General features: G+C 40.6%; 4 protein-coding genes across 8 annotated transcripts in view; 2 read left to right on the top strand and 2 right to left on the bottom strand.

The window, feature by feature from the left end:
• The first annotated feature begins 607 nt into the window (after positions 1 to 607).
• On the top strand, positions 608 to 9,390 carry rab23 (RAB23, member RAS oncogene family). The gene is made up of 7 exons (XM_080781807.1): positions 608 to 992; positions 4,509 to 4,710; positions 5,032 to 5,117; positions 5,354 to 5,510; positions 6,235 to 6,317; positions 6,496 to 6,588; positions 7,685 to 9,390. Exons 2-7 carry the CDS (start codon positions 4,556 to 4,558, stop codon positions 7,816 to 7,818), a joined length of 708 nt encoding a protein of 235 aa, XP_080637933.1. The 5' UTR covers positions 608 to 992; positions 4,509 to 4,555; the 3' UTR covers positions 7,819 to 9,390.
• A 2,123-nt stretch (positions 9,391 to 11,513) lies between these two features.
• bag2 (BCL2 associated athanogene 2) lies at positions 11,514 to 14,395 on the bottom strand. The gene is made up of 3 exons (XM_080781808.1): positions 14,186 to 14,395; positions 13,740 to 13,849; positions 11,514 to 13,604 (listed from the first exon to the last, which is right to left on the bottom strand). Exons 1-3 carry the CDS (start codon positions 14,308 to 14,310, stop codon positions 13,210 to 13,212), a joined length of 630 nt encoding a protein of 209 aa, XP_080637934.1. The 5' UTR covers positions 14,311 to 14,395; the 3' UTR covers positions 11,514 to 13,209.
• Positions 14,396 to 15,534: 1,139 nt separating this feature from the next.
• On the bottom strand, positions 15,535 to 23,548 carry znf451 (zinc finger protein 451). Of its 5 annotated transcripts, XM_080781516.1 has the most exons (14): positions 23,437 to 23,548; positions 21,896 to 21,963; positions 21,334 to 21,420; positions 21,009 to 21,122; positions 20,409 to 20,511; positions 20,167 to 20,320; positions 19,453 to 19,579; positions 19,111 to 19,270; positions 18,661 to 18,808; positions 17,039 to 18,542; positions 16,880 to 16,949; positions 16,227 to 16,292; positions 15,946 to 15,970; positions 15,573 to 15,660 (listed from the first exon to the last, which is right to left on the bottom strand). In XM_080781516.1, the coding sequence occupies exons 2-13, from the start codon at positions 21,953 to 21,955 to the stop codon at positions 15,960 to 15,962; spliced, it is 2,604 nt and encodes an 867-aa protein (XP_080637642.1). In that variant the 5' UTR covers positions 21,956 to 21,963; positions 23,437 to 23,548; the 3' UTR covers positions 15,573 to 15,660; positions 15,946 to 15,959. The 5 variants fall into 5 exon arrangements, with proteins under 5 accessions (XP_080637640.1, XP_080637641.1, XP_080637643.1 ...); XM_080781514.1 differs by lacking the exon at positions 15,946 to 15,970 and having other exon boundaries at positions 15,535 to 15,660; XM_080781515.1 differs by lacking the exon at positions 15,946 to 15,970 and having other exon boundaries at positions 15,535 to 15,660; positions 16,880 to 16,948; positions 17,047 to 18,542.
• Positions 23,549 to 25,139: 1,591 nt separating this feature from the next.
• The window catches only part of dst (dystonin), a gene marked incomplete at its 5' end in the record, with an annotated part of 146,716 nt that continues 144,381 nt past the window's right edge, over positions 25,140 to 27,474 (top strand). The window contains 2 exons of the mRNA XM_080781613.1: positions 25,140 to 25,323; positions 25,661 to 25,692. Of these exons, the coding sequence (XP_080637739.1) occupies positions 25,140 to 25,323; positions 25,661 to 25,692 (216 nt within the window). The remainder of the gene's footprint in view (positions 25,324 to 25,660; positions 25,693 to 27,474) is intronic.

Below are 27,474 nucleotides of genomic sequence, written 5' to 3'. Positions count from 1 at the left end.
AAGATACCCATATATATACCTGTCTAGATACTTCCTTAACGTAAACTAAGTCCACAGTACCCACAACACCAGAGGGAGTGCAACAAACCATGTACAACCCAGATTCGGCACAAACAAGGGACTAAATTATTTTCGCTCCTATGCCACCAAAATGTGGAATGTGAATCCCTTGACGGTAACTTTTTTCTATATATTTTTTTACAAACTGATGTTTTTTAGATACGACAACTTTCTTCTATATTTTTTGTACAAACTGATGTTATTTGAAAAAAACGTATGTTTACCTTTTTTCTATATTTTTTGTAAAAACTGATGTTTTTCGATGTTTCTATATTTAAATAAACTACATTACATTTGACTGTACATTTTCAGTAAAGTATATAAAAGAGCTCAAAGGGTACATATTCATTCAGACAACTCACCCCGAAAGTGAAGACAACTCACCCCGAAAGTGGCCGAAAGTGAAGGCAACTCACCCCAGAAAGTGAAGACATCTCACCCCTGGTGAGTTGTTTTCACTTTCGGGGTGAGTTGACCGGACAACTCACCAAAAAGAGTAAAAAGGGTGAGTTGTCTTGTTACCCTTCTCTATTGACGTGGATCCTCTTTGGCTCGCCTCCCTGGCAACTGAACCAGAGCCTGAACTAGCTACAGCACTAGCTAAAAAGCTCAGCTCGCCGCTAGCTATGCGCATGAGACACGTAGCGAGCGAGCCAGTTAATTTACAATTCACAACACACCCAACAGTTTCGACATTAATCAAAATGATTCGTTCTTGAAGTGGAATACTGAGTAGATCCCGTGTCAGTTGTAGGCCTACTTGTAAGATACCAAAGACGATTCTGTGCTGGAAGTGAAGAGCGGCTAACGACAAGCTAACGTCCACGACCACTACATTACATCCTTTAACTAGTAGGAACGGCAGATGTGATAAAGAGTAAGACACTGGATGTAACGTTGGATACAGCTAGATGACTACTATATTTTGACAGGTAAGAGTCAGACTAGCCCTGAAACATGACTGCCATGATGATTATGAATACGAAAGTCATGAACCATGGCTATAGTCAGACTAGTCTGAGTTCGTTTGCAACCTTTGTTGCTTGCATTTCCGTGAGTCAGGAACCAACATTTTGGCCCCAAAACTGGTTGTTATTGTTTTTTTATTAGTGAAATAGAAATAGACAGGAATGTCTAGCCAGACTTTAAATGTGCCCACCCATGGCTCCCAAACAAGATTCTAGCCACTTTCACCCAGGCGTCATGTGCAGATGTGATTAAGAGTAAGACACTGGATGTTACATCCAGTGTCTTACTATTTTGTGCATGGGGCAAATACCACAATTGAAATGTCACAAGCTTTTTTGTGTTTGATCCTTTTGGTCAATACAATTGGTAGCATATTATTTTCAGTGAGCACAATGAACAAAAACAATCTCGATTAGGCCTAACTGTTGCTGTGATATTACATAGTCATAGTACATTCCAGGGCTACAGCTTCACTGTCCATTTATTATGCTACTCTGCATTTAAAAACGTATACAGTAGGCTACCAATGTTCAACTGTGTGTGTGTGTGTGTGTGTGTGTGTGTGTGTGTGTGTGTGTGTGCGCGCGTGTGTGTGTGTGTTGGAGGGAGCTATATCACAAGCACTCAAGCATAGAAATAATTGCTAACAATCAAGGACACTGTCCCTCCACTCCCGCCTGACAACAGTGACAAGTAACTGAATGGTTTATTTTAATAATGAACTGATTAGTTAGATTAACTGTTCCATCCCCAGTATGGCCTATACTGTAAATGCTTCTTATAATACTGTTGGAACCTTTGGTGCCTGATTTCTAAGCACAGCTGAGAATGTGTCCACAGGGCTGGATCTACTATATGGGCACTTTGGGCACGTGCCCTTGGGCACCAGGGGCCCCTAAAAAAAGACATTTCCCTGCTAATCTGAATGAAATAAATGGTGTCTAAATAGATTAGTATTTTATTGTTGGTGAGAAGGCAGCTGAAAAGTGCAATTGTGTTTAAAGCAGTAAAGGCCTATTCATAGTCTGGATTTTCGGTGATGAGGTGACACCGCTCCGGGCGGTGGTGAGCTGACCACCGGAGTTGCTAACATTGAGCGGTGTTGAGTAAAAACAGAGAGATGGGCTGGAGCGGTGGTGGTGGTTTGCTCTTCACCGCGGCTCGTGGCGTCGTGTTGTAGTTCGGTGGTCACCTAACCACCGTAAATCCAGACTATGTATGAGCCTTTACAATGCGCTAGATTGGCTGTTCAAGGTGGGTGGCGTAGGCCCACTGGGCCAGGTGAGATCAGGTGGAGAGATGATTCTGGTGTAATAAATAAAAGACGTACGTCCGCCATCCAGCATTGCTTTATTTTCATTCTGCATGCATAGCGCGTCAGGTGGCTCGACAAAAAAAGGTAAAAACACTGAACTACACTGGCGAATTCTCTTACCCATTCGCTTACAGTCTGGGTCAAATAAAAATAATGTGTTTGTTACTGCCTGGCTGTCACTCTGGGGCGGGGTAGGCGACCGGGAATAGGCCAATATAACGGCATAAAACCTCCCCAAAACGACCAAAACTTTGCACAAAGATTTACGTGTGCATGTGAAGGGGGCCCTTCAAGCTTCAGTGCCCCTCAGAGGTGTTAAACCGGCCCTGTGTGTCCATGGAACCCAAATCTACTCTGCCAATGCCAAACTTGCTAATACTATTGTATTTTTTAATACAATTGATTCGTTTAATGAAATCAACAAGTCAGGAGCCTCAGTGGTGTGTGCCACAAGCAACTATTGGATCTTATTTTTATGTCTGGAATTTAGAGTTGCAATACCAACCCTAGCCACAATTTGCAACACTCGATTTTTATAATGGGTTGAATCTGGAGTTGCAATACCCTCCATAGACAGCACACTCATCCAAAATCTGATCAGCTTGTATTAAACAACATTAAACTCACCAAAAGTGTAGCTGTAAGGCAAGCTTGAATTATCCTCTTTCAATCTGTTTAATATAAATCCACCATAGACATGTTATGAGCTACTTTCTGTCAAGAAATTATGTGCAGGTGCATTGATGTAAATAGGTTTTCAATGTAATGTGTTCCAGGGCCCAGAGGTGGTCTTTTAGATGGGTCCACATCCTACTTCAATGACATTAGAGTACAGTACTGAGTACAGTATTGCATCGCAGGATGTCTATGGTGGATTTTTATGCAACAAAAACATTGCAGATATAAAGTGGATAATCCATTTCCGTACATCTACAATGTTGGTGAGTTTAACGACTATTACAATACAATCAGATAGGACATTTCTGTTTGGATGTATGATATTGCAACTCTAGATACTTGGATCTAAGCACTGTCTCCTCAGCGTATATCTATTCTACGTGCGAGCATAGACATGGTAACGCCCGTCTGCCTCTGATTGGCCTACCAACACTATCTTGCCCCAATGGTCTCACCAGACTGTCCTCCGAGAAGTGAGGTTACTCCGTGGTGGGAAATAATACAAGTACAAGAGAATGACAGCTTGGCATGAGCGACAGTAACTTGTACCTTTTATTTTTGTGGAAGAGGCAAACTAATATTGTTTATGTCGTTTGCTTTGATTGAATGATTGATTGAACACGTATTTGTATGATTTGATTTGGGAGTGTTCTAAATTCTAAATAAAAAATTAATACTACTAGTTACCCGTTCTGAATATATGAACAGCAAATTATGTTCAGTGTGGGGAATTGTTTACCATCTAAGTTGGGTTGGGCACAAAAGTGGATATGGATATGTTGCTGGGTGTCCAAGCGATAACCCTAATGGCTACTGGTGAACTGTGCAAATAAAAACAAAAGCGAATTCCGAGGGAAAAGTACCTGAAATGTAGTGTTTGGTTTTCCTAGTGAAGTCAATGGGGAAAAATAATAAATGTAGACCTATATAAATTAAACGTTTTAGAGATCCATATAAGCTACTGGTATTAAACTCTGAGGTTGGCTTTTGGGGCTTCAAAGCAAGTTGTAGTTTGTTCTTTAACTAATCAGGTTAAGAATGAGATGTTTTTTGTGATTTAGGAATGTGTCGTTCCTGAGCTATTGAGCCAGCACTGGTCATTGCATCTGTCTGTATGTATTTTGTCATTGTGTTGTTCCGACGGCATGGGATCTGTCTTCCCCTTCCGTCGAATCATATTGACGTGTCTATATAGCTTCACATCCGGTTTCGCACATATCCCGCCCTTAGCTCACGCTGATTGGTTCGGTACGGGTCGGATCTGCGTTAGCTCAACCCCCTCAGAGATCCCAGATCAAAATAAGCTGTGAAACAAATTTGTGTAGCAAGCTTTTTGGATCTGGCAGCGTCAGGTTATGATATTACAACATATAACTCCAATTTACTTTTTATGTGTACGTTACACCATTAACATTAACATTATAGTTAATTGCTACATGTATGTACCATATACAATTGTCTTTTTCTTTCCCCATGTTACTCTCAGGTGATCTCTGAAACTTCCTGAAAAGTGAGAACTCTTACTAAGCCACCATGTTGGAGGAGGACATGGAAGTTGCCATCAAGGTGGTGGTTGTTGGCAACGGAGCAGTTGGCAAATCTAGTATGATACAGCGCTACTGCAAGGGTGTCTTCACTAAAGACTACAAAAAGACCATTGGAGTGGACTTTCTGGAAAGGCAGATCATGTAAGTGTGGCTTGAAAGCTTTTTAAAATGTGTGCCTGTAATGATGACATTGTCCAGATCTATCCAAGATATGGACACCAGGGTTAACGTGGTTAATTTGTTATTCTGGTGTGGGATGACCTTGTTGTGGCTATTGTCGGAACTGTCTGGTGATCTATTGAAACAGAGCTCTGACTCAGTGCTCTGTTTAAATAGATCACCAGAGCTACTCTGGTGATCTATTGAAACAGAGCTCTGACTCAGTGCTCTGTTTCAATAGATCACCAGAGCTAGTATAAATGAAGCTTTAAGAGTTGGACATAATCAATTTATGTATTTCAGAGTAAACGATGAAGAGGTCAGATTGATGTTGTGGGACACTGCCGGACAGGAGGAGTTTGACGCCATCACCAAGGCCTACTACCGTGGTAAGACACTCCTTTTTTTCTCCTTAATTTTTTCATTCTTCGTTTGGATGTTGTTTTCAATGTAGAAATGTCATATATTGTTATGAATTGTAGTATTACATCCATATACAGTATGTATTGTAGTTTGAATATTTGACACAGACATCACAACAAAGTAAACATGAGCACAGGCATGAATAGAACTATAGAATCAATTAATTGGCATTTATTGTTGGTGTGTTCTCTCTGTATTCCAGGTGCTCAAGCCTGTGTACTAGTGTTCTCCACCACAGACAGAGAGTCCTTTCAGGCTATAAGCAGCTGGAGGGAGAAGGTAGAAATGGAGGTTGGAGATATTCCCACTGTTCTGGTGCAGAACAAAATTGACCTCCTGGACGAGACCGTTATTAAAAAGTAAGTGTTTGCTTGACCGTAATAACAATATCAGATATGTGAAAACTCTTTTAGGCACTGTAATCGTATTTTTGGTACAGTCAATTTAAAGCAGCTGTATGAGTAGTAGTGGAGAACATGGAAATAAAATAAATGTATAGTCCGTTCATAACAACGGTATGGACAAAGAAGTAATGGATCTAGATCCACAGACTCCTCTGTGGTGCGCTTGTTCCATATCGTCACTGTGGGGTGGAAACTAGTGGATCCATGAAGTTATATAATATATAATAAGTTTTGTTGGTTAAATATGTATACTTTTTTGTTTTTCAAAATAGCAAATCAACAAACTCACAATGCTATGCAACATTTTGTGAGCTTGTAGATCGGCTGTTGATTTTGTAACTTTTGAGCAACATTTATGTACGACTTAGGGCCGATTCATACTCCTATTTTACCGCAGTTTCGGCGCTGTAGTTCGCTAACCAGTAAGAGTGCAGAGGGGCATCGATCCAAATGTCAGTGTTCCACTGTGTTCTACCGGGGAGGAGTGGGCGGGCGCACAGAGCGCTGAACCAGTACGATCCACCGGCATTTGAATCCGCCCCTCTAGACCAGAAATCACACTGGCTGGGGCAGGCTAATTATTTTATATCTATTAGCACAGTATGTCCAATATGGGTTTTAATACATGTTCAGCAACATGCTTTGAAATGGAGCACTTCTCAATGTTCTTGCCCTGCAGTGAGGAGGCAGAAGCTTTGGCTAAAAGGTTGAAGTTGAGATTTTATCGTGCTTCAGTAAAAGAGGATCTTAATGTCAATGAGGGTAAGTAAAGCCTGATTTAAACTGTCATACGATACAATTTTGCCGCTCACTGAAAATAGCTGATCTACAAGCTCACAACATTTTGAGACATGCCTTAAGACATGCCTATTTTCGACTAAAGTCACATTATGTCATGAATTCAATGTGTCAACCTTTACCTTCCACTGAATCTGTTTAGTTTTCAAATACTTGGCTGAAAAATATCTTCTACGTCTTAAGAAGCAAACGGCAGAGGAGCCAGAGGTGATCCATACAACAAGCAATAAAATAGGTATGCCTTTTTATATCTAAACTAATATGTATAAATATTAGTTTATTTCATCAGTGGGGTGTAAAGCAGTGGTTTCCAACCAGTGGTCCTTGAGGGGGTTCCAACTTCCAGGTGGTCCCCAGCTAAATGATTGAGAGTTGGTAACCAAATGCCCTTTGGTTCATCTGCATTACATTACAAGAAGTCTACAAAATTGGATAAATGTAGAAGAATTGTTATTTTGACCAACATTTGACTGTTGTCTCTCCTACTGGTACGGTGGTACCACATCAATACAGCATGGAATTGTGGACAAAACTTTATCCAAAGGCAACAGAATATTCCACGTTTTGGATCTCAGAGGCTAATATCATGGTGGTCCGTGGCTCAAATGCTGAATAAATAATGGACCTTGATATGAAAAGGGTTGAAAACCACTGGCATAAAGCATGATTCTCATTGTTTTGAATTTCAAGGAACCCCAGTTTATGATGCATTAGGGTTAGGCCATGATTGCCTGCCCTATTTGATACCATCTTTAGCTCTGCGACTCCAATCTCCAGTCCTATGTGTTCATTTAGTGTTGAGAGGCTACAAATGGACCCCGTTTGTACGCTCTCTGATGTACAGACCCATACTTCCTCAGGGACCCCTGGGGGTCCTCTGGGCCCACGCTGAGAACCAGTGTCATAGAGGTTAACCACTCGCCCACAAGCACAGTTGCCCGGGTTTACCTTTCCGGTAGCGGTGGCTCTGGCTTGGCGCTCCACTGAACACAGTGTTCATTGTCAGTGTTCGTGGGAGGGAAGCTAGCAGGGTATTGTGTCCTTGTCTGCAATTTCCTACTGGCCGGGGGGTGGCTGAAGGGAACTGGGGAAGATAATGTGAACCTGAGCGTTAAGCTCTCGTGGTGAAACTCCTGCCGATCTCAGGTAAAAACTTGTGACTGGTGACTCCATGTGTATCGGAGGAGGCATATGGCCGTCTACACTCTCTGGACAGCAGTGGGTGGTTGGCAGTAGTGATGGAGACCACACAGGAGTATTGTTGTAACTAAATTGGAGAGAGAATGAAAACGGCACAAAGAACATTACTGACACATTTTACATTTTCACAGGTGTTTTTAATACCACCAGTAGTAATGTCTGCAGCCAGAACTCCAGCAATGGCAGAGAAGTCATCAGCTTGCGACCTAACAAACAAAGGACCAAGAAGGGTAAAAATCCTTTTGGAAGCTGTAGCTTAGTTTAGACTGAATCATTGAAATAGTGCCTGGTTTAGAGAATGTTACTGAAAGTTGTTGTTGCTATCGAGCCACATTCACTGACACCAAAGCCTCCACAGAGGTGGGAATACTATTGATTTGATCACCTGGCATGATATTTTATCATTATCAATATCTTTGTTTTAGGTAGACAGTTAAACTCAGTACATTCTGTATTTTTATTTGCAGTTCTGACACAATTCTTCAGCTCCTTGTCCTCCTTGTGGCTGGCATGAGTAATACAACTTAGCACATTATGGCCCAAATAATGAAAAATCTCAATATGTTATTTGTGTGTTATTCCTGCATTCCTAAAATGCTAGAAACTTTATCCAAGGATCCACCAGTTTTTATTGAGGACATTCGATGTTCCTCATAATGACATTACTAATGACTGAGTTTTGACTCTTAATTCTTTGGGAGAATCACAAATTGATACCATTTAACTGGCCATGACCAATATCCTTGGAATAACTTTCTTTTCAAGGGCCTTGTAATGAAATTAATAGTATGATGTGTAAGGGAAAATGTTATATACTTTTTCAATACGTGTTTGTGTATTTGTTTTTTACAGATACTAATTTCTGCATCTGATTATTCACCTGTGCAATATGTTTGTATTGTAGGAGGTATACAGATTATTTTGTACCATATTTTTCTAACGGTCAATAGAATATGGTTCAATATATGCTGTTATAGACAAAACTATGGAAATAGTTGTTGATTATTTGTGCAAAAGTATTTTTATAAGAGTTGAGTGTTTGACGATATGTTCGCTGAAGTGTGCTTAACCTTAAAGTTGAGTTAGTGCCAAATTAAGTCTGCTGGTTCTGTAGTTAAGATGTAATGAAATGGATAGAATGTGCTCTCATGCATGACCAAATATGAATAAGCATATATGAAATACCCACAGTCTGTCTGTTTATCTACAGATTTGTGACTCACATAATCAGGCTTTGTTATATAAATCATGAAGTTAAACTAAAGGTATTTTCTTTTAATGTTCTATGAACTGTACCTCAAATCATAGTCACCTACATTTGTTATTACAATTGTTTACATTATACCACTACACTTCCTCCAACATTTCTTGGAATATAACTTTGAAACACTAATTGGTAGGTCCTGTATAATTGATTTGATTGGAAATGTTCTTAACATATTTGACCTATAAAGTACTATATGTGCAGTAGTTTAACCCCCATACACACACAAACCTTTTTAATATAATTGATTTCTATATATTTTCTGATATTTGAATGTCTTTCTGCTTTGTTGTGCTGAACAGTGGGAGTACGAGAATCTGGTTGATGAAAAGATGTCATGTTACTGAAAGATTCTAGGCTTGCACTGCATGAGCTGAAATGCTGTGCTTTTTATATAATACATGTCTCACAGGGTAAATTATGCTATTACTGACTAGAGCCCAACCAATGTCAGACTTTTTGGTCTGAAGCCTATCCCGATTTTGCATATTCCTAGCCCACCAATAATTGTTTAGACTGATACTTTGTCAAGCAATGCAAGATTTTCTAATCCGTTGTGGGAGGGAGGGGGGGTAAATTGGTATTTTTTTTAATCTAATATTTTTTAGTGGTGCAACCACTCCCTTACGGAGCTATGTGTGGGTGGGTTGGTGCGTCTGAGCATGAAAACAGCATGGTTGTTTTTCACCACCTGTGCGCAACCTAACACACACACACAAACACACACGCACATATTAACTGTATATATGGTGATTTCGGGTGTGCCAGTACAGTACGGTACAGTAGAGGGTACATGCAGTAGAGGGACGCCCACACGGTAACTCTGTCATTTCTCAACCGTTTCGGACGCAGGGTGGCTCACCGGAATCGGGCCGGCACCCTGGGTGCGTTCCTGTGGGTCTGGAACTTCCGCCCCCCCCCACCCCACACAGAGTTGCACCACCTCACTTCACACGGGTGTGATTTCTTTTTACATTTACATCATAAGCAAACGAGTAAAAAAAAAACACAAAGTGAACTTTATTTTGTTATTATTTTACTTTAGAAGATGTTCACATATAATGAAATGCACAAAATAGGGACACCAGGTTGAAAGTGGTTAAAAATTGTCGGCTGCATAATTGCCAATGCTAATGTAATAAAGTCCAATATTTTGGCCAAACCGATATTTAGTTCTGGCTCTATTACTGTCTCCACTCCATGAGCTCCACTCCATGCTCCTGGGGGGAAAAAACAACTAAAAGGTACTTGTTCCTCATTAGAGTTGGGGTATTTTAGTATAGCATATCTCTGTCATATCAGCCCTAGATAGTGTTCAGTTCTACTATTGGTATTGTTCTGCGGTAGAATCTGATTTTGTTGAACCTATCTCAGCACATGTGTTGTAGAAATACGGCCTTACTAAACATGTTCTGTGTGCAATCATTACAATTGCTTTGTTAACATGTGCTTATAAGCATTCTGACTATAATGCAGTGTGTGCACCGTGAAATACATGCACACGCATGTTTCATAGTTTGCAAAGGTTTTGCACTAATATGTCAATCATTCCAATGGATCACTCTTTGAAATAATGAACTGCATTCCCAAAGAGGTTCAGAAAAAGGATTCTACTGTACTGTACTAAGATTAAGAGTTTTTGCTGTGTACAGCCTGTTGTGTCTAGGAAATCCCAACAGGTGCTTCAAATGTGTTCCAATGTTATATACTATGGTGGCATTTTGTTCACTCATTTCAAGCTTGCTTCATCTGCTGTATTTAACCAATGTTTTATTGCTCTGTTTTGGAAATATGTTTGATATATTGTATGCATGCCTTATGTCAGGGGTCTTCAACAGGGGGTCCGGAACCCCTAGGGGGGAGTCAGAGTTGCTACAGGGGGCCACCAAATATTTGTGCGATAGTGTCCTTTTCTTGTTTTACATTAACCCCTTGAACCCTAGCATCTCTATTATGAGGAGAACTTTAACCAAACATAGCATATCTACAAGCTCGGCTATTAGGGGAAAAGAGTAGACCAAGTACAGACAGACTGAAAGGTCAAGTGTTGATTGTTAAGTGGTTAAATGTCTGAAAATATGAATCCAACATACACTGAAGCCTGAAGGGAGTGCTGTCAAACAAGTCTGTGAAGCTATATAAAGTCTATGAAACGGTTTATTCTGAAACACAATTTTCTACTATATCTAGTGTGTCCTTGCATCATCTCTCAGCTAAGGGGTCCGTGGCCTAAAATAGCGTTGAAGACCCCTGTTTTATGTTGTTTTTCTCCATGTCCATGAATGTTGAACCATGGCACACCACAATGCCTTGTCGTTGTTTACGGTCTCATCCATTGAGCAACTTAAGAGTTTTAATCCTTATTGCTCTTTGTGTGTGGAATTGCCTGTATCATAAATACTGTAAATTCATCTTTATTTCTAATTAATTTGTAACAGTGTTTACTTTGCATTCTTCCTTTTTGGGGGATTTTGATGGATTTAGTGCACTTTATTAATAAAATTTACATAGTCTTGTGAAAATACCATATATTTAACAAATTGTCACTCAGGTGTTGTAAAAATCTTTGTACGCTTCAATGTTGTACTGGTTCACAGATGCCTTCACTCAATTCCACCCATTTGTGTACAAAGCCCAGCTACATACTGTGTTTTCAATCTTACAATTGGATCCTTGACAGAAAAGATACTGCAGTGTTATGTCTGTTAAATATTTTATTTCAATTTCATTATTAGTTAACAATGTATATAACTAAAGGTGTACATGATTGTACATTTGATGTTTCAGTTGAAAATGTGTTGGATGGTAGTCTGATATAATAAAAACAATGAACATTACTTCTTCAGCATGCAGTGTCAATTCTTCCACAGTGATCTTTAAACATTTAAAAACATGAACGGAATTAATCTTAAGACTCATAGCAATAGTCCACTTTAGCAGTGGTTTTCTCACACAAGGACCCCAAAAGATGTGTTAAACTAAAATAGGGTTAAAGTAGCTAAAACTGGACCCTGATCCCCTGGTTGGGGCTTGAGCACTTTGAGAACCACTGCTTTACTGTAGTCATTGTGGGTAATATTGTGATTGCCAAGGAGGCACTCTATATGGCATTCTAGCTGATGTTGGATAGAGCATTACATTGGGGATAGCGACTTGTCAAACATTGCGCAGCTGTCTGGGCACCTAGGCTGGTAATCCAGCGTGTCACAGGCTCGAGTCCCCCGATGACCTTTGCTCTCTCCCCATTTCCTGTCAGACTGTAAAACTATCTTAAAAAAAGGTTATTCACTATGAACTCAGATTTAGAACACTGACCATATACATAGATTAGAGAAAGGGATAGTTTTATAAAGTCTTCATTTGAGTGTATTAAGTGGTTTCGCCCATCAAAGAAAACAATCATGGTGGAATAAAAACCGTGATCTTGGGATACATCAATAATTTCGAAATTTAGACTTTTTTCTGTTTGATACACATTTTGGAATAAAGATTTCCTTTATTCATGCTAATAAATCCACAGGTGCAGCTATATATGCAGCTAGTCGTGTTAATACAAGACTATATGTAGATACGGTAGGCTATGTTTCAAAAGTAGCAACATAATGTGAGCTTGTAGATAAGCTATTTTCAAATAGGCCTAGCTGGTGTTATACTAGTAGTGCAACCAAAAACTTCTATTTAGTCGAACTAATTTTTCTGGGGACCACTGGTCGTCCCCGGACCCGACTTTGAGAACCACTGCTTTAAAACCATCATTGCATAGTTGAAACATCATAGACAGTCATACATGTATATTCAAATCAAATACCAACAGAATAGACACTGGTTTTTTGTTTGATTCAATTTAAGTTTTTCCTCAATGCCACCCCCACCCCACTGAACAGGTCAGATGGTGAGTCACGCTTTGATTAGGCTAATTAGAGTATTAATGTAAATTAAGTATTTTATTAATAGGCTACTTTAGTAAGTTATGATAATGATAATGCTTAAAAATAGGTGTCTGCACTCTGCTCTGTCTGCCCTGTGTGTGTGTGTGTGTGTGTGTGTGTGTGTGTGTGTGTGTGTGTGTGTGTGTGTGTGTGTGTGTGTGTGTGTGTGTGTGTGTGAGTGTGAGTGTGTGTGAGTGTGAGTGTGTGTGTGTGTGTGTGTGTGTGTGTGCGTGTGTGTGTGTGTGTGTGTGTGTGTGTGTGTGTGTGTAATAATGCACACTGAATGTCAACAATGCATCTCATTGTGCCAATGTGTGATTTTGGTTTCAAAGTTTATACGCCCCAAAAACCCAGACCCCAGGCCAGAAGTTCCCATGCAGTTCTCCTGAATTGATACCAGCCTAGTAGCCTACCTGTATGTAATAACAAAATAGACTGTGAGTAGTAGGCTATTACAATATTATTATTGACTGCCATTAGCTTCTGCTTTGTCTAGTTTGAGGTTATCCATGAGCTTGATGGTGTTTTCGCCATTCTCGACATTCCTCAGGAGGGTCTCGAGTCTGCGCTTGATCCTCTTCTGGTCTTCCATTGCACAGCTGATCACCACGACCTGGAACTTCTGATCGATGGGAACAGGAGGTGCGTCTGTTACGCACGCAGCGTGCAGGGCCATGAGACGCTGTTTGCCGGCGTCCATGTCGTCCAACAACTTGCCCACGATGTCGTTGATTATCGACGTGGCCTTGAGCAGGGCGTCCTCTTGTTGGGAATTTCTGATTGTTCCTACTGACACTTCCACGGTCATTGTTCTGCCCATCAGGCGGTTTGCAGTTATAGTTAACTCTTCTCTCTCTCCTGTAGGATCGAAGAGAATGAAACATATATGGACGGACAGTTGTGTTGATTACCCGTCAATTTATATTAAACACACAGGTTGGTTAAAACACTGAAAGCAAAATAGAGAAGCCAAATATTGACTGTATAGCCTACCAGGACAGATGTTGCGCATTTCTTGACTGTTCTGTGCAGATTGGATCGTTTCCATGATGGACTCCCTTTCCTGCTCAAGAGCCGCAGCGGTTTCGCGTAACGTCTCCACCCTATGAAACATATAGCCGTTTACTCAACTCAACCATGGAAATACCCGGTACGCGCGTTCACTTGAGTTCAACTATTATTGCCTAATAGCATAGTACAATTGTATGTTTTTAGTTTTACCATAGCGTGATATGGCCAATTGCCCATGAGATGCCAATGTCAAAAAATTACATAGCATTTTCTACTGATTGGCATATTTGTAGCCTATAAGTGTATTGTGCTGGCTGTTTAAATGACCAGCAGCAGATTGCTAAAGACAGAAACATGTGGTGGAGTCAGATTATGACACAAGACATGGTCGATGGCCGTAAAGTAACCGGCCTACTACTTTTACATACCTCATTTCCAACTGATCCAAAGTTTCGAGAAGTCGTCCGGAACGATCCGCCATGGACATTGTTCTGCTAAATTTGCCATGGTGTGAGGCTTCGTTCATCTTTGCCTGAATCTTTGCCTGCGCCATGATTAAGGTTTTACGATATATAACGGTACAGGTCGGAGAGTAGCGGTCCAAACGCGAACTGGTTCCTGTAGTGTGTAGACTACAAACTGTCCCACAGGCTGCTGCAGTAGTAACTGTCTGTACACGACAGCGCCCCAGAGAAAACACTTCCAAACATGGGCTGGGACTTCCCTCATAAAACTTCCAGGAGCACCTTCTTATAGTATTCCTTACATGGTTGATTTGGGGACAGTATTTTTTTTGTGGATTTCACCTTTATTTTTTAGGGACACAGTGGGCTGGCAGGAACTGGGGAGAGAGAGGGGGAGGATTTTAATGTGTATTAAAATGTAATTTTTACTGAGCTTATCAAATAATACATTAAACCAGTATTAAAGTAAAAAACGACAAAGAAGCACTAAAGAAAAGGGGGAAGGGGAAACACATTTGGAAAACCAAGTAACTAAACTCAAATATGAAGTGTATCTCTAGGCTGAAGCTACAAATCTGTCTGGAAATTGGACGGTTAATTATTGTAAGGATTATTTAAGTAGGTATGGGAAGATGGTAAGTATATGGATGATGGGCAGGGTCAAAGGGCACTAGTTAGATGGGAGACGTTACATTCCATGATCTCATCATGGGACCCATGGGGAGACTATGCCACACCTCATTAAGTCATCATGAGTCACTATACAATTCAGTTTGGGATTCCAGATGTGAACATTACAATAGACTAGACTCAGCAATCACAAATACCGTAGTCTCGAATATAAGAACTGATTTATAAGACTAATTTATTAGTGAAAAAAATAACATTGATTGTCAAATAGTCTAGTCCCGATTATAATACGACCCTGTTTTTTAGGATATTATAAACATTGTCTTATATTCAGGTCAATAAGGTAATAAGATTTTTTTTCAATCTCTGAAATAGTCATGGGGGCAAGCTGCCACATGTGTTAATCAGACTTCTACACCAAACCATGAAAAACGTTAAATCACAAATGAAAGTTATTGTACTTTCAACATGAGTTCTACATAATGGCACAAAATGTTTAATACGGTAAAACAGGCGAGTTGTGGGTCATTTCATGAGCAACTGTATATCTGATAAGGTGATTTGAGTAAATAGGCGTAATAATAGCTCAGATTTATATAGCGCTTTTCTAAGTACCCAAAGACAAAAGGAACAGAATACCAACTACTGAGTTACTAATAAGGACTCAAAATATATTATTTAGGAAAAAAAACCTTTATTTAATACATTATTTGAACACGAATTACTGAATGTGTAAAAACAAAGATACATTTTCAAATTTCTTCTTTCTTAGAACTCCAAAACACTTCTTTTGAGAGCTTCCTCCAACTCTGAGAAGATAAAAAAGGTTATGATTATGAGGTTAGTGTTTCATAACAAAATGTATGAAAGTCAAGCCATCAAGCATCCAAATATCTGTTAGACCATATGCATTTTACAAATTAAAAAATTGGTGTGGAATGTAACAATGTATATACCACAATCAACTGAGGATAGGTTGTAAATGCTAGAGAACTTAATTTATTTTCCAAGATTATAATGTCCCAAACAATGAAAAGCAACTAGTTTGGAAACAGTTTTGATAATGGGAATATATGCCAAGACTAAAACCTCACCCCAAATGAACACTTCAAGGAGTATCTGAAAAAGAAATGTATTACAGCAGAGCAGAGAGAAACTTGTTTTTCTTGCTTAGGGGAGGAACCATTTAAAGAGACATATTGCTTCAGTTTCTTTTTAATGGCATCCATTCTTAATGGTAATGGTATTGGATGTTAGGATAACTTGATATTAAACTGGTGAGACCAAATCCCTCTGCTTTGCAACTCTGGAAGCAGTCATACAAAATAAGTGTAGCACTTTGTTCATTCCTCCTCTCATTCCGTTGCTCACAGACCTGCAGATTCTTTTTCTTCTTTTTGACTTAGAGCCAAAGCTTGCTTCATCTCTTCATCAGATTCATCTGCAAGAAAGTATCATCTTTAAAAAATACACGATACACTTGACTACACTGAGAGTGTATCAAATCATCTCTGCAAAGCAGATAAGACGTGTATGATCATTTTACTGTTAAAGGACCACTTTTCAACCTATCTTTGTATCTTTCCTCACTAATAATCATGATAAAATGTCACAATGTTTTTCTACTCAGTCCGTGTCTCATATGAGGGCTGTGGGCAGTTCAGAAACCTGTCCACCAGTGACATCATCGTTAGGCAGATTTTAAACAAGATGTTTTTACAAAAATGTTTAGATTTATTATCGTGAGAATTTTCAGGACTAGAAAGCCTGCAGTTTCTATTAGCTTGGATTCCCCATCGATGATGTCACTGGTGGACGGGTTTCTGAACTTTTCACAGCCCTCCTATGAGACAGACTGAGTAGGAAATTTAATTTTTACTGAGGACCTATTAAAAGAAGATAGGTTGAAAAGTGGTGAAGTGGTCCTTTAACTGTTAACATTAATTCGTTTTCTTTAATTGACTTCGTTTATCCCATCCTGTTACTTTGGAGTCACATGCTGCCTGGGTATTGACTACTATAACATACCTTCATCGGCATCACCATCTTTGCTGGGATTATCCACATTGAAAAACTTTGCCAATTGATCAGCAATCCCTGCAACAGTATGATGAAATAATGGCATAAAGTTATTCTGCATGCAAAGAAGATGGAGAATTAAGTAACACAATTCAAAATACACTTTCCATCATTGCCTGGTTTAATCTCATCAGCATTCAGTATTTTGACAGCAGTGGATTGTGCCTTCTTCTTGCTCCCAGATGCATCACAGCATGGTGCCAGCAGACAATGCTTGGAGTGGTGGTGTTCATGGAAGCTTGGAATATCCATAAAACTCTCCCGGCAAGATGTACACTCCACATCAAAGGTCTTCTCCAGCTTCAGGGCAGTGTGTTTAGTGTGAACATGAGTTTTAATCTGTGCAAAAGAGGACACAGAAACACCACATGGAGAACAAACATATTGACATTTTCCCTCAGTGGCCATGTTCCTCATGCATTGTGTATAGATAGCCTTCCTTTCTTCTTTGTTCTTTTCTGTTCCCATGCATGGGCACACGTTTTCAGACTGCCTGTCGTTTTCAGCAGCTGCAGGCCTGCTAACTTCAACATCTTCCATGTGGTAATAGTCCTTACTATGAAGGTTCACATAGTGCTCCAAGAACTCTCCTTCAGATTGAAATTGCATGCTGTCACAGATGCCGCAGAAGTAGAATATCTCCATCTGCCCACCATGCTCGTTCTTGCAGTGCCTGCTTATAGTAGACTCCTTGAAGAACTTCTGTGTGCAGTGGCCACAGACAAACCTCTGGAAATTGTGACTGCTCATGTCGCTGCAATGTTTATGGACGTCTGCTTCGGAATCAAAGATGTCCTCACACATCCTGCACATCCATTTCTCATCTGCGTTTGAGGTAGGGATCCCAGCTGTTGAAGGCGCCTCTGTGAGTTCGGATTGAGTACCCGGAACGAGTCCCGCTCCAGTAGATGGCTTGGCATCAATGACAGGCTGCCTCTGCGCTTCTCTTTCGGTTATGTAGGTGTGACCTCTGTGAACTGTTGACACATGCAGCAGGATGTCTTCGTACCGTGGCATGTCCACTTTGCACAGACGGCAATGGTAGAAATAGTTGGAGAGATGAGCCCCTCCATGGAAACGACTCAAATGGAGATGGGTAATTGCACTTTCACTCATGAGTTTGTCACAAACGCCACATTGATGGAAAATCTGGTTGATTGCCAGGAGATGCTTACAGGCTATGTCCTCTTCAGGGAACTGCAGACCACACTCACAGAACCAGGCTAGTGTCAGGTTGCTGCCTCTACTGGAGCTGCCATTCATAGTGGTGCAGTGCCTCTGCCGCTTGGCCGGACTTCCTTCAGAATCATTCCTCCTGCCCTTTTTCTGATGTATTGGGTCAAGGCCTGTAGACAATCCAACCTCCCTTCTCTCTTTTGCTTTCTTGGAGAGTTGAATTTCACTCAACCTGCAGTAATTAAGAATTGCTCTGTCCATACTTTGGTTGACCTCTGTCTTGTGCTGGGTCGATTCATTGTGCCTCTCGATTTCACCTTCGGTGAAAAATATCTTGCAGCAGAGAAAGCACTGTCCTCGCACTTGAAGCCGTTTCATTATCTGCACCACAGTTTTATCTGCTACAGCAATGGCACAGCCCTGATTGCAAGACACACTAAAAAAAGAGAAATCACCATTATTATAAGAGACAATCGAAAATATCCAGTTTTAAGTGGTTGATATCAGACATGGTCACTGCATGTGTATAATAGTATATCACAAAAAGGTCTTACTTAAAGTGCGCTTGAGCTGCCTGATGTGAGGTTAGTATTTTTCGGCAATTGGTACATCGAACACTGAAAGGTACATCCTTGCACAAGGCAATCATTCGATTTTTAGCATAGCGTGGAATGGGAACAGGCTGCACCCTTTCTTTGGATGCTTAAAAAAAAGAGGGGAGGAAAAAAAAGTTATTTTACAACAAACAGTAGTCTTACTCTTAACCCTGCTTTTGTTTTGCAGCCTGTACCAATCCTCAAAAAAACTACAACCCACATTGTAAATGGTGCCCTGTGCAGTCTAGATGTCAGTTCAAAGTCATTTTACAGAATAGTTTTTGAAAAGCCAGTATATTTGCTATGCCCATTTGGTCAATTGGGAAGTCTGAGGTTGACACAAGGAGGAACACAGTTTTACATGCATTTGTCATACAGTATGTACATCTAGAATCTAGATGTTCTCACCCTTCATAGTTATTGAATCAGTGAAGTGACCTTTGGCCGACATGTGCTGAAGGCACTCATCCCTGAGGTTGAAGAGGAGGTAGCAAGTAGGACATGCAAAGCACACAACCGTCTGATAGGCCTGAGTGAACGTGTGGCCCTCAGCATTGGACGAGGAGATCTAGTATTCAATGTGAAAATAAAAGTCAAATTGAATGTTAATTTCCCCTCATATTACAAATACAGTAAATATAATTTCCAAATAAGTTGCAATATGGTCCAGATAGATATTATTTTAAAAAGCTCTTGAAATGGACATTGATAAGCCATTTAATGCCTTTTTGTTAGAAGTTGGGAGCCAACCTTGGATTGAACATGGACTGTCCATGCTTCCTTCGTTGTGAAATGTAGGCCACAAGTAACACAGGCAAAGAGCTCTGAGGGACATCCTTTAAGATGGATAGTTGGATCACAAGGAGAGTGATCGAATCTACAAAATGTAAAAGTTATGCAAATTGGTGTTAACAAGTAACATTTAACCACCTCAGCATCATTATGGTGGGGAAGGCTTTAACCGTTTGACAGAAAATAGAACGTCAAGCTCACATGTCGTTGATTCGATTTGACGTCATACAGGAAAAACACATTAATTACATCATGTTCATCGGAGAAACATCAAGGATACAAAAAAAATACAAACATGGCAACAAATGTATACAGGCAGACAGGAGCTACACTACCTACAACATAAATACATAGAATAGACACCTTTTGAGCTTGTTGATCTGCCATTTTCAGCAAAAGCCTTCCCCAAAATAACTGAACACAAAAATACACTAGTATAAAGGGATATCCTAAGAGACTCAACCATATGGGGTTTAAACCCCAGGGGGTCCAGGAGGGAAGATCAAATCTAAAATATCAGAGTTGGAACCTGAGACCTTGACCAGCCCCATACCCGCTGAGAGCTGTTCATGAGGTGGACAGCCGCTGCCCCCGCCGGCGGGGGATTGGGGCTTAAGAGGTTTTAATTACACAACATTACAGTAGTACAGAAAAGTTACAGAAAAGTAGTACCTTTTTAAGTGACCTTCGAGGAGAGGCCCATTGTCATAAACTCGACAACAGTTGACCACTGGACAGGTTTGTTTGGTTAATAAACTATTTCGTTGGGGAAAAGCACGGCTGAATCCTCTACCAGCACCAGTATTGATCACGCCAGGTCTAACACCTGAGTAAAGAGAATGGTACGGATCATGTTAAGCCATTTCACTGTTAACACGTTGTTGTACTTTTGCTATGCAGAGTCAAAAACCTACCTGGCATGCTTAACCACATGTCCACACAGCGCTTTGCCTCAGTATTGCCTCTAATAGCAGCCAATTCCCCCTGTCCATGAGCCCTTTGGGAGATTAGTTTAGCCTAAAAGGAAAAAAAAGGTAAAGACCAATATTAGCTGTAATCTAAACTAATTCTATCCCTAGTCTTCATTAAAAACCTAGTCTATTAAAAATTGTTTAAAAACGTGCCACAAATGTTTCTAAAATATCTTTTGTAATGGACTGATAATACTGGTTCTGACCAGCAGGTGGCAATGGTCCTGCTAGTGTTATCAACTTAAAACAACATGCACAAAAGAACAGGACTGAACTGCATATATATTTTTGTATTAGCACTTTAAAACGTGGCAGACTGTTGTGGTGTCAGAAACAGACTATGAAGTTATGTGTCAAAGTCGTACGATTTGTCACAGTTCAGCAGCCTTGTCAACATACTGATGCCATCATACTGATTACAACAACAGCCAACTAAATTACAGCAGATTTACCTAGAAAGAAACTGGTCAGTGACACAGTGACACTGGTCAGTGATGTTTTTTTGTTAAAGCATACATTAATTATTCTTTTGGGTCAACTTACCTTGAAAGCTCGACATTTATTTGCTCTTGCTTGTTTTTCTTGTGCAACTTGCCGTGCAAGTCTGTCCAAAGTAGATACAACATGAGCTTTTTGACGATCAATCTCATCCTCCATCTACATGAAAAGAGACAACATTCAGGAAACTCTTGAATTATCTACTAGTTAGAAACTAGTCTCTCAAGACAGACTGTTGCCTCGCGTCAGAGAACAACAGCGGAGGCGCTGTTTTCCCGAATATTTGACGATGGGATTCTCAGATTGGTTAGAAACTAGCAGACATCAAGTTTAGGCTATTTGTTTATTGCATTTTCTTTCAGTCATGCACCGTTTCTGCCAAGGTTGCACTCTCCTCCTCCTCACTATCGCTCATTACTTCAATGAAATCCAGTACTGGTGGTCTGACAGGGCCCTCCTGAAATTACATGATGTCACTAACATTATTACTGTATATACACCATGCCTCGTCATTTTGCCTTTATCAATTTACTTAGAACCAACTGCATTTTCACAGCAAACATTTTGACTGATAAATAGGCTAAAGGTGAAAATTACATTATTTGTGCATGTTAGCAGTTTGTGTGACAGTTAGAAGTATTATTCGCCTCTGGGCAATGTACTCTTTATTTGAAACTATTGTTTACAAATGTGCTAATTTTGATTACAGGTGCCAATCAATTGATTCATTGATATTTTTCTTCTTGAGAACTGAAAATTCCAGCATGGCTGAGCATTGAGCACACATTACTTGATAACAGTCAGAGACACTAATAACTCTTGCTGTCTAAAATAAGCAATTGCTTTTGATGTGACTCATCACGTCTATTGATTAGTTCAACCTTTGAGTTTATTTACTGTGAAGACTGCCGAGTGACCTACACAACACTTACTGATACAAACTCCACATCTCCTTCCACCTCATCTTCATCCACTTCAACAGGAGAGGACATTGTCTTATCTGAGGAAAAAACAAACAAATGAAATCACACAATTCAAGCAGTGTTTGACTCAAACCAACAACATTTTAGCCAGGCAAGCAGATTCGTTGAGATTGATCTTTATGCTATTGGAATAACTTGGTGTGTAAATCAATCATTTATCAACCGATATGGGGAGGGTAGATTAGGCTATATATTCACCAGCCCTGGCAATCCAACCAGTAACGTCCATGGACCTAGCCCTGGTTCTTGAGCAGTCATGTATCAGGGCTACCATGGACCTAGCCATGATTCATGACTCTCGTATTCATACCTTACAGTCTATGATTCATACGAGTCATGAAGAAACTTCACCCTGTTTTTGGCGCTCGCTGCATTTACAAGATTTCCGTATATATAAACACTCAGATTTCAAATATAAAGTACTCACAATTTGTCCCACGGGTGTTAGTTAGTAGCAGCTCCAGCGATTAGAATTTCTGCATCCCGCGTTGTTTAATAAAAAGCATTTTTATCCGAGCTGTTATTTTCCCATTGGCTTTCAACTACGCGCCCCTATCGGTCGGGAGGAGGGTGGCACTCGGTGTGTTCGATATAGGTACTCTGACCGCCCTGCCAACACAGACTAATAGGCGAGTGCGCTCCCGGTGTGCAACTGTGGATTTCCCAAACGAACCCCGTTTGAAAAAAGTAGCCGGGGCGCTCGGACAAAAATGCTTTTTATTAAACAACGCGGGATGCAGCAATTCTAATCGCTGGTGCTGCTGCTACTAACTAACACCCGTGGGACATTGTGAGTACTTTATATTTGAAATCTGAATGTTTATATATACGGAAATCTTGTAAATGCAGCGAGCGCCAAAAATAGGGTGCAGTTACGTCATGACTGTCATGATAATCATCATGGCAGTCATGTTTCAGGGCTACCCTTAGAGTATATATACAATAGAGAAGGCACCCAAGTTCTCCTCCCGTCCACTTGCATTGAGTTGCTCAGAAGCGCATGAGGCGAATCCACTCCTCCTTCCGGTTTAGGAGCCCTGTGCATTCTGGATTTTTGCCCTCAAACACATGAACGCGCGAGCGACCGGCAGAGTGGACGGAGCCTAGTGCGCGTTCATGTGTTTGAGGGCAAAACCTTACCAAACTGCAATACCTTCTTCGGCCACTATGTCCATTGCGCTTCAGGATTTCCTCTGGGTGTCTTCTCTATTGTATAATAACTCTATGGTACAACTACATAACCCCCCAAAAAACCGAAACATGCTAGTTTGTACCCTAGCCCCAAATACGTTCCCTCAGTCCCTACGGTCATTCTGTAGCTCGAGAGCTACAGAATGAGCGTAGGGACTGAGGAAACGTATTTGGGGCTAGGGTACAAACTAGCATGTTTGCTAGTGAAAGAGTGCCTTTTAGTGAATGCATTGCTTAATGAGTGTGTCATGCTAGTAATGAAACCGGCAAACTAACAGCATGAAGTCTCGATTACATACCTCCCTTGTTTTGTTTTGTTGAATTTGTTTGGGAATTCTCTTTCTTTTAGCTGCAGCTACAACACGAAGAAGCGCGCGCTGTGCTGAACTGCTGATAGATTTACTGTATTCCACTAACTCCGCCCATGCACACTGCACACCAGCTTGGTTTGTGTGAGTGTGTCGCACGCCGAAAAAAGCCGATCTACACGTCTTGCACATCGGTGATTTTCGGAGAGCAACGCGGTCGTACCGTACGGCGAAATATATATGCGGCTTTCTTTGTCGCGCTGTGAGCCTGTGACTGAGCCGCGACAATGAGCCTGCTGTGAGTGATACCTGATACGGGGCCCGGGGGAGTTGAAATAATAAGCATAGGCCTACTATACATATTTTCCCAAATTCAACACTATTTTAAAATGTAGCCTAATAGTGATGCAATCTGTGCTTTAGTTTAGACTATGAGAGTTAATAGGCCTACATTCAAAATTCATAAAGGATGCTAAAATCTTGATAACCCAAGAAAGCCTGCTGCCTATATGGCCTATATAGGCTACATTGGGGTCCTGTGTGATTCAATTAATCGAGACCATTATTCTTGTTCAAGGCCAATCAAACTTGCCTTAATTTCGTTGTACACGTTGCAATGACAAATAAAGATCTATCTATCTATCAACTCAAAGCTGATTAGAATTTAATTCATAATTATTTCATAATTTTAACCATAGGCTACAGGATTTATAATAAGAGGATAAAGGTCATAACAGGTCATCTGTGTTTTTATTTTGAATATTGTAATGTCAATAGTAGCCTATAGTCAGACTATAGTCTATTATTTGTGATTTTGAGTGTTTGATTGTTCTGGCCAAATTATAGACCCCCAACCCTGGCACCCTCCCATGGACTGCATTAGAAAATGGCAATGCATCAGAATCAGATTTTTATAGCCTATATGTAAAAAAAAAGAAAGAAAGAATAGACTAAATGCTGTGCAGTTTCTTTATGATCGGTGTGTCTTTCTTACAGGGCTGTGGACTATTCATCAACTGTTTCAGCAGTTCTACATGCAGGGGTTTTTATGTCATTGACTCATAATTATATAATAATAATAATAATATAAGTCAGGTATATGGTATATATAGGCCTATAGAAAAATATAATTTGCCTTAAATTAAATTGTCATATAGGCCTACACATGAGAACATTTCTCATAGGCCTGACAATTTATTTCTCAGAGAAATATATTAATGCGGTGATATTGAAACCAATTAGTGTATATTTTATATTGATAGCCTGCCCTATACATTGACTAAACAGTGATTAAACTATAGGCCTTGGATGGCTCCTCGTTAAGGATCCCTGGCTGGGGGTCCCGGACCTCATTTTGAAACCCAGTGAGCTAAATGCAGCCCATGCAGGCTGTATAGGCTATACTCTGCAGCGTGGTACTGCGATGCTATTTTGCTGACTCCCTCTGTATCCCCTGAAGGAAATAAATAATTAAATACAACTTGCTCCTTTTGCTGAGTCATGGATTGTATCCTATAGTGGCATTGGACAGGCTATAGTTTAACCGCTACATGATTTAGTCTGCAATGCAATGATCCGAGTGTGTCAGTTCGTGTCCAAAGCAACAACAAAAAAAGCTTATTGTAATCATTAAGCGTTTGGCGATATGAGGGCAGGAGCGGAGACAGCTGCCATAGCTACAGGATCTGCCCTACATGATGATTGCTGCGGCGTTTTTGGTCTTGCTGAGACCGTACAGCATTCAATGTGTTCTGTTATTGTTGCTCCTTTTGCTCGGGACTATTGCAACAATTCTATTTTTCTGTTGTTGGCATCGCAAGCTTCGCAATGGGAAGCATCCAATGAAGTCGGTGCTCTCCGGACGCTCTAGGAGCCGCGGTGAGTAGCCTAGCCGCATCTTCCATCAACGTGGACGCAACATTACATCTTTTTAATATGGGCTGTGACCCAATTTCCAAATGATGATGATGTGTAGCATCTAGAAAATATGTATTTTTATTTTTCATTTTAGTGAGGTTATGTAGCCTAAATCATCATACCGAATTGTCTGTTTATTGGCTGATGATGCATATGTAGGCTATAATGTTGACTATTATATAACTATCAATATAAGGTTAGGCCATAATCCCCAAATGTGAAATGTGGCATTTGGCTCTTTATATAACAGACTTGATGAATGACATGCCATTTTAACATATTTTGTCTGTCCTGACAGTTGGCCTACGAGCGCATCATTTCCGATCAGAGGTATAGTAACTTTTTTCTTGCATGTTTGAGCCAGAGCTCACATAAATCATGGCTAATAGCCTAATACAAATTAATTCCAATGCCTAAATTATAAGCGTTTTTGTTTAACAAGGCTTCAGGCTTTTTCTTTTCTCTTTAATCAATGAAGGGAGTTATAGGGATATTACTGTGCGCATTGCGCATGTGTTATCAATGGGTGATTGTGCAGTTTTTGTGTTCACAAATTATATTTAAACCCTCTGTCGTTATGAAATAGTAATACAGAATTAAAACAAATCTTATAATGTGCTGCCCCCATTAAAATTGTATATCCTTCTGTAATGAATTATGTTTGTTAGACAGCGCCATATCTCGGACAGCCCATCATTTCTAAAATCAACTTGCTTAACTGCGTCAAACATAAGGTTTCAGTAGTTTCATTTCCGGTTTTCCATTTCCATTTCCTTCACAATAAAATTACTCAATTTGCCACTTTCAGAACATAAATAGTCACAAATGTAACTAAACACGGGCCATAACAAAATGTAGGATTCAGGGGAAAATATGGTGCATGGGTTGAAGATTTGGCAAGGAAACAATAAGGTTTATTGTATAGGCTTAAAGTTCATGCTCTCACTATGGGTTGCCCACTGCATCCATCCATAACACAAGTTTTTAAACAGTTTTACAAATAATAAGACTGTCCAAGTAACCCATGCACCTAGTAACAAGAAGTCAATGGTGTTCCTGGCCTGGTGGTTCTCTTTGGTGCTGCATGGGGACGGCCAGAAATGCCCGAAGATGTGCCCAAAGTTAATCATCATGGTCCCTGACTCCCTGGAGTCCTCTCTGCTTGGCTAGAAACGTTCCCAGCTTTGAGGATTTCCTCTGATGAGCCCTGGGTCGATGTCAGTATAGCCTACGGCTGCTGGATATAGTTTTCTGTGACTACTTCGGCTGGTTTGGCTCTCTGGATGGTTCACTCACTTCACTGGCTCTCTGTCTGAGGGGTTGACTGGGCTGATGTAGCACTGCATGCTCTGGCTCAGTGGCGGAGGGTTCCTCTAACGACAGTGCGTGCCCACCTTAGAGTAGCCTATATATTTTAAGGTGCCCACCCGCCCCGCAACTTATTATTATTGGCTTATTATTTTGCCAGTGGGTGCTTCGGCTCCTGCACACCCACGGAGTTGACGCCGTTGCTCTGGCTGCTATAGTGCTAGCATGGATGGGAGCGCAGACTGTCTGATGCTTAATTCTATCCCTGTTAGCTTTCCCCCATTGCAACACTAAAGGGCTATTGTTTCTAAAACCAGATAGGTGATCACTGCAGGGTACATCCACAATGGCTCACCACCAGTGATTGAGGTCCAAACCAATGCACCATGCAGCTTGGTTGTCAGCTAGCCACATGGTGCAGGTTCTTACTGTCTGTCCACAGCTAGGGACACATTTCATCTCCCCAGTCACAGTTCTAATTTGTTTCCTTGTCTGTCACCAAATCAGGGGCAGGGAGTTATGGGTATAATTTAGGTTCCCTGGTTGGACCAAGGAGATGAACAAGGGCTTGGCACAATGGTGCATTTAGGTTGAAGTTTAAGTATATCCCTTGAGTTTTGCCAATACGACCAAGACTACATGTGTTCAGTGGGAGGGAATTGGTGGCCTCACTGTGCCACCCTTCTATTAATGGTGACAATGGCTGGGGAGAGGCATCATGGGGATGGACACACCACAGGTCCTGGTTCTCCACATTGTTAGCAGCAAGCCAGGCGACAGTGGCCCCTTAGCTGCGATATTGCT

The sequence above is a fragment of the Protomyctophum bolini genome (assembly GCF_963924005.1).
Source record: "Protomyctophum bolini genome assembly, chromosome: 14".
NCBI lineage: Eukaryota > Metazoa > Chordata > Actinopteri > Myctophiformes > Myctophidae > Protomyctophum > Protomyctophum bolini.
The sequence above is the reverse complement of the archived record's forward strand: the minus strand, read 5'-3'. Positions and strand labels throughout refer to the sequence as shown.